General features: G+C 35.5%; 2 protein-coding genes across 2 annotated transcripts; one reads left to right on the top strand and one right to left on the bottom strand.

Annotated features, from left to right (window-relative positions):
* Positions 1–474: 474 nt before the first annotated feature.
* LOC117340298 (39S ribosomal protein S18a, mitochondrial-like) lies at positions 475–5,327 on the bottom strand. Its single transcript, XM_033902065.1, has 5 exons — positions 5,158–5,327; positions 4,275–4,306; positions 2,340–2,441; positions 1,909–2,032; positions 475–1,145 (listed from the first exon to the last, which is right to left on the bottom strand). Exons 1-5 carry the CDS (start codon positions 5,285–5,287, stop codon positions 1,021–1,023), a joined length of 513 nt encoding a protein of 170 aa, XP_033757956.1. The 5' UTR covers positions 5,288–5,327; the 3' UTR covers positions 475–1,020.
* Positions 5,328–7,432: 2,105 nt separating this feature from the next.
* On the top strand, positions 7,433–10,919 carry LOC117340296 (actin, non-muscle 6.2-like). Its single transcript, XM_033902062.1, has 2 exons — positions 7,433–7,639; positions 9,286–10,919. Exons 1-2 carry the CDS (start codon positions 7,517–7,519, stop codon positions 10,288–10,290), a joined length of 1,128 nt encoding a protein of 375 aa, XP_033757953.1. The 5' UTR covers positions 7,433–7,516; the 3' UTR covers positions 10,291–10,919.
* Positions 10,920–17,907: the final 6,988 nt, after the last annotated feature.

Genomic DNA, 17,907 nt, shown 5'->3' with positions numbered 1-17,907 from the left:
TTTGCTGACGGTAAGCTCGGTGATGTAATATGGAATTGGCTACGGCACATGACTGATAACATAACCAACCGACATCCTATATTGACATAGTTATGGTTACTGTATACCGCTGCAAGCGTCGATTTTTCGATTTCTGAATGGTTATTGAGGTACCCATTAGAGGCGAGGCGACTATTCAACCGGACAGGGAGATTCCGACCTAGCCATTTCAGTATCTATTTCCGAATTCGTCAGGTCATAACTTGGATAATACTTGGCCAATTTTGTTCATCGAACACTCATTGGAAAGATAAAACATTTCTCTTTAATGTAATGTATGTGTCACTAAGATTTTTGACCCGCAGAATACGACAAATTATTTTTTTTTAAAATACGTTCGTCTTCCCCCTCTTTGTAGTTACTACCCTTGATACTATATACATATATATATGGACTATCATTTGGAAAATCGTGCCAAGCCCCTGTGGAGTTGATGTCAGTTATTATAGTTGAGAAGATAGGTTATTTAAGCATGAAAAACAACTTAAACAAACAATATCTCCTGTTTTGAAAGATTTTCTAAAATGGAAATCTCCAGTTTTCCTGTTTTAAACCTAAGACTGACTGGGCTTATTTTGTCATCACATGGATATTTCCAGTTCAGTTCATATTTCACTTACAACTGCAGTATTTTTTGGAAATAATAGCTTGTTTTCAATAGTGTTGTACTTGTATGTGTAGCTGTTACTCAAAATCTAGAAAATCCTGTTCTGTGCTCTCAATGTATTTTGGAAAATACATTTTATAAAGTAATTCTTAGACATTCCCAATTACCATTCAGGCCAGGATGTTTAAATCTGTTTGCTTTTCAACCTAAACTTTCTGCAAAATTTTGTTTACCATAAAATTATCTGAAAGTAAATTAACGAAAAAACATTTTTCATGAATATTTTTTTTCAATATCTTTCATGGAAGCCTGTTTCAATATTTGTCATTACCTATACATGTATATATTTTTTTCACACTTTCCACTCCAATGAATCATTCTATGTGAACTCTGTCTTTATCTTCATAGTAAACTTTATACTGTTTCCACTTGTAGGTCGACATATTACTAATCCTTTCTTTGCCATCATTACGAGGTGGTCTCAAATTAGGCATTAAACCTACAAAGAGAAAATAAAGACATCTTAATTTATAACATGGGTTTTCATTGTTGTAAAAGAAAGCGGCCCCACCAAAACTATTTAGGTTCACCCTCCAAAAAAAAATTCAAAGCAGTAGGATAGAAAATTTTTACTTGATTAACTGTTTTCATAAACTGGAAAAACCAAATGTAGGTAATAGGATATTTTAGAAGGATCTTGACATGTTCGACAATTTTCTGGTCTTAATTTGGATTTAAGATTTTTAGAGTCAACTGTCGTAAAGCGTCAACTGAGAAACCAAAAAAATGTTCAAGCTTTATTGAGATTACTGAAGCAAACTTTCTACTACTGATATGTACAGGAACTTGGCACAAATTTCCAACCAACTGTCCGAATGCAATTTACGAAACTCAATACTTTGTAAAAATTAAAATCTTTAAACATGTGAAGTCAGTTAGAGTGCTGGCCATGTAACCTCAGGTGAAGATCCAAGGTGTGAGGTTCAATGCTCTAACTGACTGAGCTATTGCGGCCAAGGTGGCAACTTCCAGAAATGGCCAGGATAAACGCTGCCACATTACTTATTTACTTCAGAAATAGTATATGGTATGTAAGTTACAAAAAAATTTGCATTTGCCAATCAGGCAAACAGTCATCAAAATGTACCTGCCTGCTGACCAATTCTACAGGATCTGGGCCAATGGACATTTTTCCTGCCCTGCACAGAAACCACTAAAATGAGATTTCTTTTAAAATATGTACGCTTTTCTCTGCGACTCACCTGCTCGTTGAGCCTTGTGGAGGTTTTGTTTCATCTTTGACTGTTGATTACCACAAAGACCAGTCACCCAGCGAGGCAGGATCTGACCATTTTTGTTTACAAATTGACTGATAATTAGCACATCCTGCAAAGGGAGAATACTCAACAATAAACAATTATTACCAGTCTGACAAGGGAAGATAACTCAAAAGTGGAGATAAATCAAAATTATACAAAAAGGGAGATAAACTATTGGATACATTTGTATTTTTTTTTCAAATTTTGGTTTTAATAAATCTCGGTAAAAAGGTAGGATTTCTTAATTTTAACAGTTATAATTTGAAGTTGAAATAAAACTTGAGTTCAGAAATTTGATCAGTAGTGAAAGAAACACAATTATAAGTCTTACCCAATATATACCTCTTAGAGATAACAGTTAATGGTAAACTTACTGTGTACTTGACATCAAATCCACACAGGGTACAGCCATTTTCTGGTTTATCAATACAAATCAAATTATCTGTTCTATCCGACTCCAATCGTTCCGCTTCAACCTATAACATAATCATCAGACACAAAAATAATTATGAGGCCAAACAACAATATCTGTCTGTTTCCTGTTCTATAATTCAATAAGAGTACCATGAAACAGAAGAATATTAACCTGTCGAATGCCATATAGAGATTTATTACATAATGCGTTTGATTTTCCTTAACTATTCACATAAGTTATATTTTGAACTATTGCACAGCTAAAATTACTTGCACGGACGCGTGCGAACTATTGAACTCCTGTGACTTTTCGGAATTTGGTCAGGTGCAAACTATTTTGACACCTATGACGTTTCGGAATTTAGTCCTACCCTTCCAAGTGTCTAATTCACTCAGACTGTGGGCCATGTTGTTTTCCAATCGGTCCCAAAATGCAATATGCATAACAAGGGACCAAAGGAAACATACATATGAAATTGGAGAAAGATCCCTTTTGTACTGGAAATAGCGATAACAACCTTCAATTGTCTAAATCCAAGATGGCTGCTTTTTGGCCATGCTGTTTTCTTAGCCGTCCCAAAATGCACTATGCACAACCAGGGATCAAGGGGAACTTGCATATGAAATATGAGAAAGGTCCCTTCAAAATTGTCTGAGAAATAGCAATAACAAACTGCAATTGTCAAAATCCGTCAGCCATGTTTTTTTCTTATCAGTTCCAAAATGCAATATGCATTACTAGGTATCAAGGGGAACTTACAGGGGCGTAGCTTCCTATACGCGGGTACGCAAGTGCGTACACATAATTTTCAAAACAAAAAAACAAAAACATTTTTAGAATACCGAGTATTGAGAAAGTTAACATGTAGACATAATTTGAAAATGAAGAAAGCGGCAGGTACTAGCCAAAAGATAGAAAGCTTTTTAAAGCTAGTCAAAGAGATTTTCTTTGTGTTTCTGACAGAGCGGTAAAGGTATCATTTTTTGGATCCTTTTATGGACGTGGCCCCCGCGCCTAATCCGAAAATACCAGAATACTCCGACATAGTGTGATAGAGGAATGAATAACTGCGAATAACTAATAACGACAACATTAAGTTGCCCCTGATGACAAACACATGGATAGTAAGTTAACAATGCAACTACGCGAATACATTCTTCTTTTTCTTCATGATATTGTCAGATTTTGCTGCAACTTGGTATCTAGATACATCATGGGACAACGATCACTCTCGTAACCTCACTTTCACATTCGAACAGAATGCTTGTCATTTACTAGGCTCGGATTTGTCCAAATCTAAATATTATTCAATTTTGTTGAAAATTAGTGTTTAATGGTTTTGAGGGATGGCGAAAACAGCAGTTCGACTGCAGGGTCATTTGGGGGACTTCTATAAATGTTTCCCATTACAATTAGTAATTGTTCTTTATTTTATTCTATCAGAAAATTGGCACTAAAACACATTAAAGTGCTTGAAAGGCCTATGAAAATCAAATTTTCTCCTCAGGGAGACCCAACACTCCCATACCCCCTCCCCACCACCACATCTGCGTACACATCAAAACAGGTCTATCTACGCCACTGACTTACATATGAAGTTTGAGAAAGATCCCTTCAGAACGTTCTGAGAAATATCGGTAACAAGAATTGTTTACAGAGGGACTGACGGATGACAGACCACGGATGCAGAGTGATTTGAGTAGCCCTATATCTGATGATGGTGGGCTAATAAAATCTCTTGTAAAACTGACACTGTGTAAACAGGGAAAATCCAAACCTTTTAAATCTGCTGTGTAAAAGTAGTAAGTGTTAGAACTTTTGTTGTTTATGCACCAATTGAACTTTTATTTAATCAACTAATTATAGATGATTTCCTTAATTATTTATTACTTACAATTAGTGTGTCACCATCTACTGTTTCTTTTACTGAAAAAAATAAAACAAACATAAATCAGTAAATCAATGTAACAGAGTGCATGATTAATTAAATTCTAATCACCACTCCCGGTAGAGATCGAACCAGGGACCTCTAGTCTTAGGCTGAACCGATCAAACCAAATATAACTTCTCTCTAGCCAAGCGGTAAATTGCAGCTAGTATTTTACTATTTACCACGGTTACATACCCCTTCTTCGTGTAAAGATCTTGTCCAAGAGTTTCCAGGGGTTACACTGATGCTTTCACAAGTAACACTACATCTAATTCCCAAGACCCTATGTGGGTACCGATGTAACAGAGCACAAGACATCTGGATTACCTCTTGATTACTAGTCTTAACCAATCTAGCTCAAGAGAGATTCTTCCTAGCCGAGCAGTGAATTGTGGCTAGTATTTTATAAATACCAGTGTTAATATAAGACTAGGTAAAACCTTCAGTGAGAAACTCATAATTCGAATATACATGAGCGGAAATATGATCAATGTGTTTATGAAGTTTATGAATGCATATAATAGCCCGAGTTTCCTTTAGCCCCATACACCAGACATGGTGTCAGGGCCAGAGGGAACTCGGGCTATGTCTAAATCAGTAGGCTTTATAATCCGAATTTGTTAGATATCTCTAGACTGTACAAGGAAACACTTGTGGACATGAAAACAAAATGTTCAAACAACATGGTCATTTAGATATTAAAAACATAACATGCCTCGTAATGAAGCCAATTGGGGGAATCGTAAGACATACAAGATACAACATTGCAAATGGCATTTACTGATCCCACAGAGGTCATCAAGAAACATTAATAAAATATAATTTTTTGCAATCAATACCAACTTACTTTCCCTCAGATTTAAACAGGTCGTTGTTGAAATATGTCTGTCAAACAATGAAGATGGAAGTACGACTGGCTTATGAATTACAGACAAATTTAGACACAACCGGCGTGCACAGCTCACAAAAGACGCCATGTTGGAATTTGTTATTAAAAAGGGTCACTGTGACGCTTACATCGAAAGCTTTTTAAGCATTTAATGTCGACGAGACGCTTGATGTATATTATAAGATTGGTGTCGATCTTGACAACATATCCGTATGCGGAAATTGATGCGCTCCCGCATAAATCAATGTATACCGGTATGTGCGTGAGATGAGGGGTAACTAATATGGGAGATATATATATATATATATAAATGTATTTGTTTATATTAAAATGGGTATTTCGTGGCACCTAGAGAAAATATTTTGTGCAAATACGGACCGGAAATATCGCCAATAAGTTGAGTGTCGCCCAGTGTGAACACGTCATATCCAGCCTCATATTCATAATTTTTCGCTTGGATGGAGGCGTGCGTGTATCATTATTTCTCTTCGAATTTAGCCCCGAAAAAAATGGGCGGCCATTTATACAACAAAATTTATTTCTGGAATGTATACATAAATAAAAATCCATCACCAATTTCTAATGCCAGAATTATCACAATGAATATACATTAAGCCTACAGAAGTGGGAAACGGTACACTTGTATATTTTCATTTCCGAACAGGATTTCGCGGATCGCCCGCGTGTTTCAATTGTTCGGATGTTCGCAGCATCCGGAGAAGTAGTGTCCGTTTTCCTGTTTACTCATCCCATGATAAACTACAATGTATACTGAGGTCTCATCCATGGGACAGAAAGCACATGCTTTGAATTATTGACTAATACAATCCAGTGTCAGTCAACACTGATGTGAACACATTTAAATGTTTTCATAGTTGATGAAAACAGTTTCCGGATAAAATGATCATGAGATCTGCAATCCATATGAACGACCCCTTTGTACACTTAGAAAAATATTTTTTGGCTGAAGTATGTCACCGCTATATTGTAGCATTGTCAGGTTTTGTACACGTGTCAAAGCTATACTTCGTTGTTTCGTTTTTTTCGTTAATGGTTTGGTTTGTTTTTGTTTAACGTCCTATAAACTGCCAGGGTCATTTAAGGACGTGCCAGGTTTTGGAGTTGGAGGAAAGCCGGAGTACCCGGAGAAAAACCACCGGCCTACAGTCAGTACCTGGCATCTGCCCCACGTAGGCTTCGAACTCGCAACCCAGAGGTGGAGAGCTAGTGATAAAGTGTCGGGACACCTTAACCACTCGGCCACCGCGGCCCTCCTGTTTCGATTTTTCGTTTATGCGAAATACCAATAATTGTCGCATTTTCGCAGCGACGGATGGAAAAATTGGATTGACAGATCAATCGAAAATGTCGAAAATGTCGTTATGACTTCCGACTGGAAGAATAACAACGATGACAGGCTACGAAATATGTCAGATAACAACGGATTTTTTGCTCGGAAAAGACGACACTCAGAAAAAAAGACAATTGATTTTCGTTACAACGAAATGGCATATATAAACATCTATATTTACTACAATCAGTCGCCAACTTTATGACAATTATTATCAAGATCACATTGTTAGAGATATATTTTAACAGAGGGGCATTGTATTTATCGTATAAATATTAACATAAAGACACAAAACAAAATAATAAATAAATTAAATTAAATTAAAAAACAAATAAAATAAAAATAAATAACATCGCATGCTACTTAAGGGCGCGGCATCCCTGTGGAATATTAAGAAAATATATGTCAACTCTATGTAAATCTATTTTTTACTGGTATCGTGTGGAAATACTACTAATTATAATTACATTACTAGTAATATGATCACATTCTCTATTGCGAACCACGGGAAAGAGAATCGGATACACGTGGCGTTTGCCATTAAAATCAACAGCGATGAAACCAGGGACGTATATATCCCTGATGAAACGCATACAAACATCGAATTGATGCTTAATATAGCGCCACGCGACAATTGAATACACCACGATTGATTATTTATACAATAAATAAATAAGTGTTTAATCGATTAAGTTTATTGTCTTGGTACAGTTAAGCGTGAGGGGGAATTTAATCCAGAATATTATCAAAAACGTTACTAAACGTAGATTTCCTTATATGGCAAATCTAACTCTCCCGAATATGGTCATAGCAACAACGAGGCTCTGGATATGACACATGGAAGCAGAGCAGCGTTTAAATTATAAGAACTTGGAAGTTTCGTATTCAGTTATACTTGGAGCTAAAGGAGAGAGCACGTAACCTTTCTCAGCAAAATCAGATTTTTGACCAAACGATTCAATCGCTATGGATGACGAAGTCGCCGCATTGGTAGTGGACAATGGGTCCGGAATGTGTAAAGCGGGGTTCGCTGGGGATGACGCTCCACGTGCAGTGTTTCCATCCATAGTTGGACGCCCTAGACATCAGGTATTTCTACAAAAACTCTTAAAAAATTCTCAACTTTATACAAAAAAGTCATAACTTGGTGTGGATATTTATACTGATACTGTTATGGGTTAATTTTCTCAAAAGGGACAACAACAAAATAAATAAATAGATAAATAAATAATAAACTTTTTATTATTAAAAACAATCTGGAGTCAATTGTTACGTATTTATTGATTCTTTAAATCAAGCTACGTGATGTAAAATATATATATATAATATAAGGTGTATCAGGATATGAACGGTCAAATTTTGTAATGCTGCTCGAATCAAATCTTCAACATGCCAAAAACGCCAATTTGTTTGCTTGATGGGTTTATCGCATTGTGAAGAACCATGGTCATTTAAGGCGGGGATTCCTTGTAGTAGTTAGTGACTACTTCACTGAACAACATACGAAAATATTAATCCCAGTACTTGCGTGGTTTAAGCAAAAACAAAAACAAAATCCTCTTCGTTTTAGTGATAATATGATAATGGTATGAAAGCTAGACTTCCTGTCGAGAGTATAGGAGAAAAAAAATCTTTCCTTTTTTTTAAATGAGACATTTGCATATTGTACTTTTTTTCTTTTTTTTTGAAAATGAGACATTTGCATATTGTAATTAATTAACTATCCAAACTATTAAGCTATTATGTCTTCCGGGTATTCCCCAGTCATACAAATAATGTTGTATTTGCAAAACAAAAATAGCCATATATGGCAATGTGACTTGTATGAACGGAAACAGCTGATCGATGTGGCTTGAGTCACACGATGGAAACCTCCTCGAGGTTCCTTGCGCAATGCACACTGGGAGAAACTGAATGTGCTCACGGATGTTACACGTGTCAGCGTGGCGTTCTTTGATAACCATTCTCCTATCCATTCAAACACTATTAATTACCAATGTAGAAAATTAAAATGATACACAATTAGTTTGGCTCACGCGTGTATACATTCTAATCAATACACAATTAAATCGTCCTATAATGACTCGACCCACAAAGGCATGCAAATTTATGTCATACTGAACACATATGGCTAGTGTCGACGATGAAGGCAACGCTCACCATTCGGAAACTTCTGGTCTTAATCTCATTGTGCTGTCTGATGGGATCTATTGACATCAATCTTTTATTGAAATAATATTTCCTCTATTTTATCGATTTTCGTTAGTATTACGGGCTGGTTTCACATCTCATTTTGTTGTTGTTTCCTGGTAGGCCCTACAAATGCTATCTAGGCAATTGGAGTAAAGGGACTTGTCCACAAAAATAAATAAAACAAGAAAGTCCATGAACCCAGCTCCCTGAGAAACACAAACCGCCCAGATTAGGGATCGAACCGCGCACCTAAGATCTTCCCCTAAGGTGGCACTGTCCGGTGTTACATCAACATAGAACTTGGCCCTTCATCCACACCCTCTGGGTTTTCAATTAAGGAGGCACTTTCCGATACCTACACAACTGAGTAATTGTGGTCCCTCAATAGTGCTCTGACATTTTTTTTTTTAATATTACCTTTATAGCTATACTAAATAATCCATAAGTCCATGGTCCCGAATCCCAGAATCTGACAGTACCGTCAATAAATGCAATTTCCGAGAGTCTATTTGGTCATTATTTGACAACTTTTTTACTTTCAGGGTGTGATGGTTGGTATGGGACAGAAGGATAGCTATGTCGGTGACGAGGCCCAGAGCAAGAGAGGAATCCTCACGCTCAAGTACCCCATTGAACACGGCATCGTCACAAACTGGGACGACATGGAGAAGATCTGGCATCATACCTTCTACAACGAGCTCCGTGTGGCTCCAGAGGAACACCCCGTCCTCCTGACAGAGGCTCCCCTCAACCCCAAGGCCAACAGGGAGAAGATGACTCAGATCATGTTCGAGACCTTCAACTCGCCCGCCATGTACGTCGCCATTCAGGCTGTCCTCTCCCTATACGCTTCCGGTCGTACTACAGGTATCGTTCTGGATTCTGGGGATGGTGTCAGCCATACTGTGCCAATCTATGAAGGTTACGCTCTCCCTCATGCAATCTTGAGATTAGATCTCGCTGGACGAGATCTCACGGACTATCTCATGAAGATCCTTACGGAACGTGGGTACTCGTTTACAACAACAGCCGAGAGAGAAATCGTCAGAGATATAAAGGAGAAATTGGCATATGTGGCGTTAGATTTCGACCAGGAATTGCAGACGGCTGCTTCGTCTTCAAGTCTTGAGAAAAGCTACGAATTGCCCGATGGCCAGGTCATCACTATTGGAAACGAAAGATTCAGGTGTTGCGAAGCGCTGTTGCAGCCATCATTCTTGGGAATGGAGAGTTCCGGAATTCACGAGACAGCATATAACAGCATAATGAAATGTGATGTCGACATTCGTAAAGACCTTTACGCAAACACCGTTCTTTCCGGCGGAAGTACCATGTTCCCTGGTTTAGCTGACCGGATGCAGAAAGAAATCACTGCTCTGGCACCCCCAACCATGAAAATCAAGATCATTGCTCCACCAGAGAGAAAATATTCCGTCTGGATTGGTGGATCCATATTGGCTTCTCTGTCCACCTTCCAGCAGATGTGGATCAGCAAGCAGGAATATGACGAATCTGGCCCAAGCATTGTTCATCGTAAATGCTTCTAAGCGTCTGTAGGACACTGAATACTTTTATACGAAACTAACTTTCTTGCAAGAGCAACATCACCAAGAGTTGCTACCGAATAATTCACGATTTTGAAAGTTATGGTCACGTGACTGAGCTTAATGTAGAAACAGACAGCCTTCTATTACAGGTTAAACGATGTTCGTGAATTATCGCTATTTTCATCGGATGTTATCTTCCATGGAAAGCGTGAAACGATTTCCGGCCTCGTTAGGCAATGGCGCAGATTCCCTGTGTTTTAAATCCTTTATGATGTAATTCAAAAATGACTCTTTGCGTTTAATTAAAACATCTATTAACATGTATATATAATTAATCTTTTCTTGCATTCTTCAGTTCTATACATCAACGTAAATTTATTTATCTGTATATCATGATGTAATGTGATTTGCCCGTTGCATTTTTCGTACTAAATTGTTAATAAAAAGAATTTAGGTTAAACCATGTTATGACAATGTGCGTGTTTTAACATAATAAACATTTATATTGAATAACATACAACCCGGAAAAGTACGTTTAAGACATCTTTATATTTTTATAAAAATTTAGAAAATCTTCCTGCTGAGATGTCTGTCAATGTTTATGTAATAAATTTTTATTCTGTACCTAATTTCTGTGTTGAAATCGTAATTTTCATACTTATCCATGTACACACATTCTTCAGTGAGACAGCAGTATAAAGTCGGCATCAGACCAAACGTACACACGAAGTAGACCTCTTCACATCACCGTTCACGGTTTTTAATGTATGGTGTATGCCAGGGGAAATAACATGTGATAACGACTTGCTGCCTTCAGCTTAGCGCTCAGCAAATTAGGAGTGGGACGACTGGTTCGCCCGTTGTCAGTATAATGTGACCGGGTGGAGTGTGCTGCTGGGTGTCTTTGGCAGTATGCTTCAGTGAGGTAGCACTCTAAATCGGCAAAAGATCCGGCCTATCACAAGGAGACTTAACACGAACATACCACAGCCTCCCAAAACACACATACACACTCATCACACGCATACATGTCGCACGCACGGGAGGCTGTCCTTAAATGACCTTAGCTGTTAATTGGACGTTAAACAAAATAAACCAAACCAAACCAAACTGCCTTCTGAGAGGACATCCCACAATTCCATTTCATTTGCTTACGTTATTCCCTCCTCGAAGTCACAACAAACCCTCGGGTTTTCTTCCCTGTCACATCGGCTATGTTTGGTTTAATAGTGCTATCTCACTGAATCATACCACAGGAGACACCCAGCAGAACACCCCACCCTCTAGATACAATTTTAATAATTAACTTAACTGTATTTTGCTACACCAATATACAAACACCTAACATGGTTGCCTTTTAGTAAACGAATTACATACAGTCGGGCAGTTATTGTGTAGAAGATACTCAATAATTCAGATCCATAGAATTTGAATTGTTTTACCTACATATCTGATGTCCATTGAAGATCTACTATATCTTCTTTTACCACAGAATGTTACCTGCCATCCCACAAGACGAACATTTTTTAGATACCGGGAAACATGCAATCTGTTACCAAGTTATTCGATAAATGGTACTTTACTTTTGCTTTTGATAAGCCGGCAGAGGAATTTTATGTGGAATGATTTCTCCCTGATCCTGTATCTTATGTGGAATGATTTCTCCCTGATCCTGTATCTTATGTGGAATGATTTCTCCCTGATCCTGTATTTTATGTGGAATGATTTCTCCCTGATCCTGTATTTTATGTGGAATGATTTCTCCCTGATCCTGTATTTATGTGGAATGATTTCTCCCTGATCCTGTATTTTATGTGGAATGATTTCTCCCTGATCCTGTATTTTATGTGGAATGATTTCTCCCTGATCCTGTATTTATGTGGAATGATTTCTCCCTGATCCTGTATTTTATTAGGAATGATTTCTCCCTGATCCTGTATTTTATGTGGAAGGATTTCTCCCGGATCCTGTATTTTATGTGGAATGATTTCTCCCTGCTCCTGTATTTTATGGGGAATGATTTTTCCCTGATCATATATAGAAAACTGAAACGAAATAAGGTATATGGTGGTTTATTTGCTTTAAAAACAAAGAAATTATGACAAGTGTTATTTTTTTTAAGCCAGCAGCTAACAAGCCTGCAGCAAAGAAGGCCGCAGCTTAAAAAAAACCTGCAAAGAAGTAAACACTTCTCTGCATTTGGTCGTAATTGACCGCCCAACCCTTTTCAGGACTACCCACTTTTCTCAAAAAGTGTCTATTGACATCTTGAATATACGCATTTTTATTTCAGCTGCAACATGCCCTTTGTAATTGTAATTGTAAACTTAAAACAGAAGGTATGATGAAATGCAATTACAGACGCTGTAGACTAGCAATTTACTGTTGTCTACTGGTTTTTCTGTTAGGATGGTTAAGTCAGAGCGTTGGATTTTTTCAGTTGGTAGATTTTCTACACATATTAAAGCAAGGCTTTACAGATACAATTTTGATACAAATACGGAATGAGTTAATTGAAAGTTCGTCAAATGTTATTTGTACAAAATCTAGATTATTTTCAATCTAATTAAAATCTAGATGTCATTCTCACTACGTTACATGAACATCTAACAACATCCCATAAGGGGATTATTTTACTCTGCAGTATTATTTCACAAAATCTATTCCTTAACTAGCGAAGATGATTTATACCCGAATGATATCTTAATTTCGTTTATCGTCTCATCAGATTATGTGCTTATTGTAACCTGAATTTGGTAGAAGAGAGTTCCATTTTATTCTAATATGTCCAATTGACGTAAATCTACTTTAAAATGTTAAAAAAAAGTAGTACTGGAACCAACAATGGTCATATAAACTTGTTCAGTTGTTAAAAGTATAATCAATCATTTCGTTTATTTTGTCCCGCCTGACGTGATGCCCAGTCCTTCTGCCGGTTACCCCCTGTAACTGGTTCAGCTCACGATAACTCTGTCGAGATTTGCTTCACAGCCATTTCCAATAAGAATATTAACATATAGTATATTATTACTGTGCATCTTCTAAATCTTTTGTAGCTACATCAGCTTACAACTATCCGCCATCTGGTTAATTTATAAATATTGTACAATTAATCATCGTGATTACTTTACTTGTACATAATATATATGTCCAGATAATGTATATTTTTTAACATGCCTTCAGGTAAATCACCACGATTAAAGGGAGGCCACTCTCAGAAATGTTAAATAGTGAAAGCCATCAGGAAACCCATTCATTAAATCGCCAAACACCCAGGCTCGGTGTTAAAATATCTCATATCTAAATGTATTAAATTGTGGGGGTTATCTTGTTGGAACCGTTCTATTCTGGATTTTAACACCTTTAATGTTGTTTGGTTTAACATCCTATCGACAGCTAAGGCCATTTGAGGACAGTTTCTCATGTGTGCGCAATGCATGCATGCGACGAATGTGTTTTGTGAGGCTGCGGTTTCTTCTACCTCACTGAAGCATACTGGCGAAGACACCCAGCAGGACACCCCAACCGGCCACATTACTGACAACGGGCGAACAAGTCGTTCCACTCCCAAAATACCGAGCATTAAGCAGGAGTTAGCAACTGTAATCTTTATAGACTCTGTGGTATATGTTTCGGCCATGGAACAGAGCCCAAAATGCCTTCCTCACAAGGGCAACCGCTCAGTTAAAGGCCAAAAGTGCGGTAGCGTCAAGGGAGACATTATCAAAAAGAAAGTTGTTAAGAAAGAGGAGAAAAGGTATGATCCCACATTTAGTTACCTCTTAACAGCATGCAATCATGTTTTTTGTTAAGTCACATCTTGATTTTCGCGACTTCCCTTTCTACCAGTTGTTAAGTCACATATTGAGTTTCCCGATATATCCATGTATGTACGTCCCTGCTGTTTATAAGTAAAATAATTACATATTGATAAATGAGTTCTTTTCTAATTGTATAACTTCTTGTATAAAGCTCAAAGCTTGTTTTCTAATACTATGAAAATATTTGTTTATGTATTGAGTATTTTGAGTAATGAATAAAATATTGTTTAAACTAACTTCTTGTAACAAGTACCTTTCAGCATTTTAACTGTGTGTGGAAGATTATCCATTGTGTTACTGCTGTATCCATACCGGAACCTTCTTGGGAGAAGACCAGATTTTCTAACCCCTTTGTTAAACACATATATGGTCAATCTGTTTAGAATGTGATCACTAACGTTTGTGTATTGTGTATTATAACCATATAGTTGAATTGCATTGAAAAAGCAAAAAAAAAAAAAAAAAACATTAACAAAAAACCAGTGATCTCGTTTTCAGGGACTAAAATAACACGTTAGAATTTATTCTGAGATATTTTCACGGGTAAAGATAAATTGTAGATGTTTCCATAGTTTTTAAGTAGATATCTCTTATACAGACTGTGATTGCTATGTTAAAATTCTTCATTATCTTAAGTGTCACTTCTAATCATGAAACATATTAGACACACGCGATACCTGAAAATTTAGATTTGCGTAGAGTATCTTTCAAATGTCTAAAGCAACCCTTCTTTTTCTGTGCAAGCATATCAGATATATTTACAATTTTGGTTGTTTTGTTTTTTTGTCATCTGATCAGGGCTACTAGTTTTCTTGCTCTTGTATTTCTTATATAATGTGTTTTTACAATACATCCACAATATCTCTTCTGTTTTTTCTTTTCTTTTTTTTTTAATTGGGGGGGGGGAGGGGGATATAATGTTGTCTTAGTCAGTAGCTTTTGTATTATAAGCTATAAAAATACTGAAATATTTAAACATTCATAGACCAATTGATTCTATAATTCTATAATTAAATCTGAAACTTCAGTTATATTCGGAATATTTAAAATTAATTCTGTGTAAAAAATATTAATTGGGCTACCTCCATCCTACTTCCACGTTCACCATTTGATTTCGACAATTCACAGTATTGTTTTTTACAATTACTTTGAGGAAATGAAGTGATTATTCAACATCCTAAAGGCTATAAAGTATACTACTTGATTTTGATGGTTTCTACTGGTCCCTACGATTTCATAATATGGGATGATGATAAAATTGCAGTGATGCATTTTAACCAATGATTACAAACTTGCTTCCTCAATTTACAAAGAAATGTGAAATACAATTCTTACCGTCTTAACATAGAAAGTTATTAAATTTACTGTGGTAGATATTCCAAACGGGACCAATGTATTAGAAGGTATTTTTAATTATTCTATAAAAGACATAAAATTTTAAGTGATTATCAGTTTCATTAAAAGATACAGTAGAAAGAGCAAATAATGGATACTTATATATTATGTAACTGCATGATATAGCTGTTTCGTTCTTCTAGTGTTGTAATGTGTTTTTGTTTAAATGCATAGGAATTAAGGATATTTCCTCAATAAATCAACGTCAGTTTTAATTGATATCACTATATGATGTGTAATGGGAACAAGTATTAAACTGTCGCTTACTTTGAATATTACGCGAGAAATGGTATTTTAGAAAATCAGCAGATAATCATTATCACTACGATATTAAGTCAAATAGCTGAGTTGGAGGAACACAATCCTCAATATCTGTATTTGATTCATTAAGTCAACCTGAGAGTCGTTTCTCTGAAAGTCGGAAAAATCATTATATGGCTAAACAAATGATAGAAAGGCAAGCCAGGAAAATCAAGATGGAACTACATTTGTACTAATGTTACTAATGTAAACAATGATAGAAAAAGAAGTCAGGAAAATCAAGATGTGACTTAAATATGATAGAAAAGGAAGTCAGGAAAATAATTATATGACTTACCAGTTGAGAGAAAAGGAAGTCAAGAAAATAATTATATGACTTACCAGTTGAGAGAAAAGGAAGCCAGGAAAATAATTATATGACTTACCAGTTGATAGAAAGTGAAATCATGAAAATCAAAGTGGAACTATACTAAAGTAATGACATGATAGAGAAGTCAGGAAAATCAAAGTGGAACTCCGAAAGTAATCAAATGATAGAGACGAAAGTCAGGAAAATCCTAGAAAATGAAATTCTTTCAGTTGAAGTAAGCACTACATCTAATTTTTATGAATGAGCATTACAATGAATGCAGCATTAGTTTCGTTTTTGGGATATACATTTACGCTGATCATCTAGTATTATTACATTTATTGTAGGACATTTTTTTTTTATTCATTGTGGTATTTCTTAATTTATGCAATATGCATTGTGAATTTGTAATGCGGAAATAAGTTGTGCCCGATCCGTTTGCTTCATTAACGCATTAAAATATGTTTAAATCTATACTACCTTATTATGAACCACTTTTCTCAAAAATATTCTCGTCCAATCGTTTCAATTTTTGAATATGCAAAAAGCTTAATAAATTCACGTGCACCGATTGAGTTTTTCTAGGAAATGATTTGGAGCAAATTGCTGAAATTTTACATAAATAATTACTGATTTTACATAATGTCCGCTTACTGTTCATAGTAAATATCAAATATTTTCGAAACATACTACCTTATTGTGGAGCACTCTTCTCCAAAAATACTCGTCCAATCTTTTTCATTTTTGAATTAGTAAAAAGCTTAATAAATTCCACGGATGCTCTTCCAATTTTTTAAACATATTTTTGGTAAAAAGTTGTTGTTTTTTTGTTTTTGTTTTTGTTTTAATTTTGCATCAAATATAGTTTATTTTTCTCAAAAAGCACTAATCCGATTTTTTTCATTATTGAATTAATTAAAAGCTGAATACATTTACATTTCTTGATCAAGTTTAATTGCAAACAATTTTATAAAAGTTCGCTTAATTTAACGTCAAATAGCAGACCTCTGTTAAAATATAGATTCAATTTCACCTATGTCTGCTTTTATAGTAATAGTGGTATTCTATGTTTGTCCCTGATAATAGTTATCTGAAATGGTTATATTAGTTTGTTAGTGTTAAAGATCCATGTTATTAAAAACTATTCATGTCAATTATTTGAATTATATTTAACTGTATACAATCTCTGCAGAAATCCACTTTTATTGATGGACTCTTTTCTAACAATTTTTAATGCCGCTGTATCAGCCAATCAAAAGCGACGTTACAGACGCCGATGTAATTTTTTATTTTTTTATTTTATTTTTTGGGTTATTGGCTTAAAAATATTTTAAGCGGATAAAAATCATTGTTACAAGCAAGGTTAAACTTTTACTACATATAGCTGCAATACAAATGGAACATTAATAAAATAACATATCTTTTTTTTAGTGTATTCAGTATTTATTTTATTTACTTTATTTTATTTTTTGGGTTATTGGCTTAAAAATATTTTAAGCGGATAAAAATCATTGTTACAAGCAAGGTTAAACTTTTACTACATATAGCTGCAATACAAATGGAACATTAATAAAATAACATATCTTTTTTTTAGTGTATTCAGTATTTATTTAGTGATAAGCTGTTGGAGAATTTCAGATATATCATTATCAATTTTGTTCCTTTATTCGTTGAAAATGTGCGGTTAAGTGTTGCTAAAATATGTTAGTTTTCATGACTTAATATATGTTTTTGATATATTTATTCATCAACATTGAATATTTTTTTGTATATCAAACAATTAAGAATATA

Source organism: Pecten maximus, chromosome 13, assembly GCF_902652985.1.
Source record: "Pecten maximus chromosome 13, xPecMax1.1, whole genome shotgun sequence".
NCBI classification, from domain to species: Eukaryota; Metazoa; Mollusca; class Bivalvia; order Pectinida; family Pectinidae; genus Pecten; species Pecten maximus.
This window is presented reverse-complemented; position numbering and strand designations above follow the sequence as displayed.

Excerpts from the sequence above, each read along its gene's own strand:
- LOC117340296 (XM_033902062.1), top strand. The coding sequence starts at position 7,517 with ATGGATGACGAAGTCGCCGCATTGGTAGTGGACAATGGGTCCGGAATG. Across the intron at positions 7,640-9,285 it reads TTGGACGCCCTAGACATCAG|GGTGTGATGGTTGGTATGGG; the intron begins GTATTTCTACAA and ends TTTTACTTTCAG.
- LOC117340298 (XM_033902065.1), bottom strand. The coding sequence starts at position 5,287 with ATGGCGTCTTTTGTGAGCTGTGCACGCCGGTTGTGTCTAAATTTGTCT. Across the intron at positions 4,307-5,157 it reads CTGTTTAAATCTGAGGGAAA|TAAAAGAAACAGTAGATGGT; the intron begins GTAAGTTGGTAT and ends TATTTTTTTCAG. Across the intron at positions 2,033-2,339 it reads GATTTGATGTCAAGTACACA|GATGTGCTAATTATCAGTCA; the intron begins GTAAGTTTACCA and ends CTCCCTTTGCAG.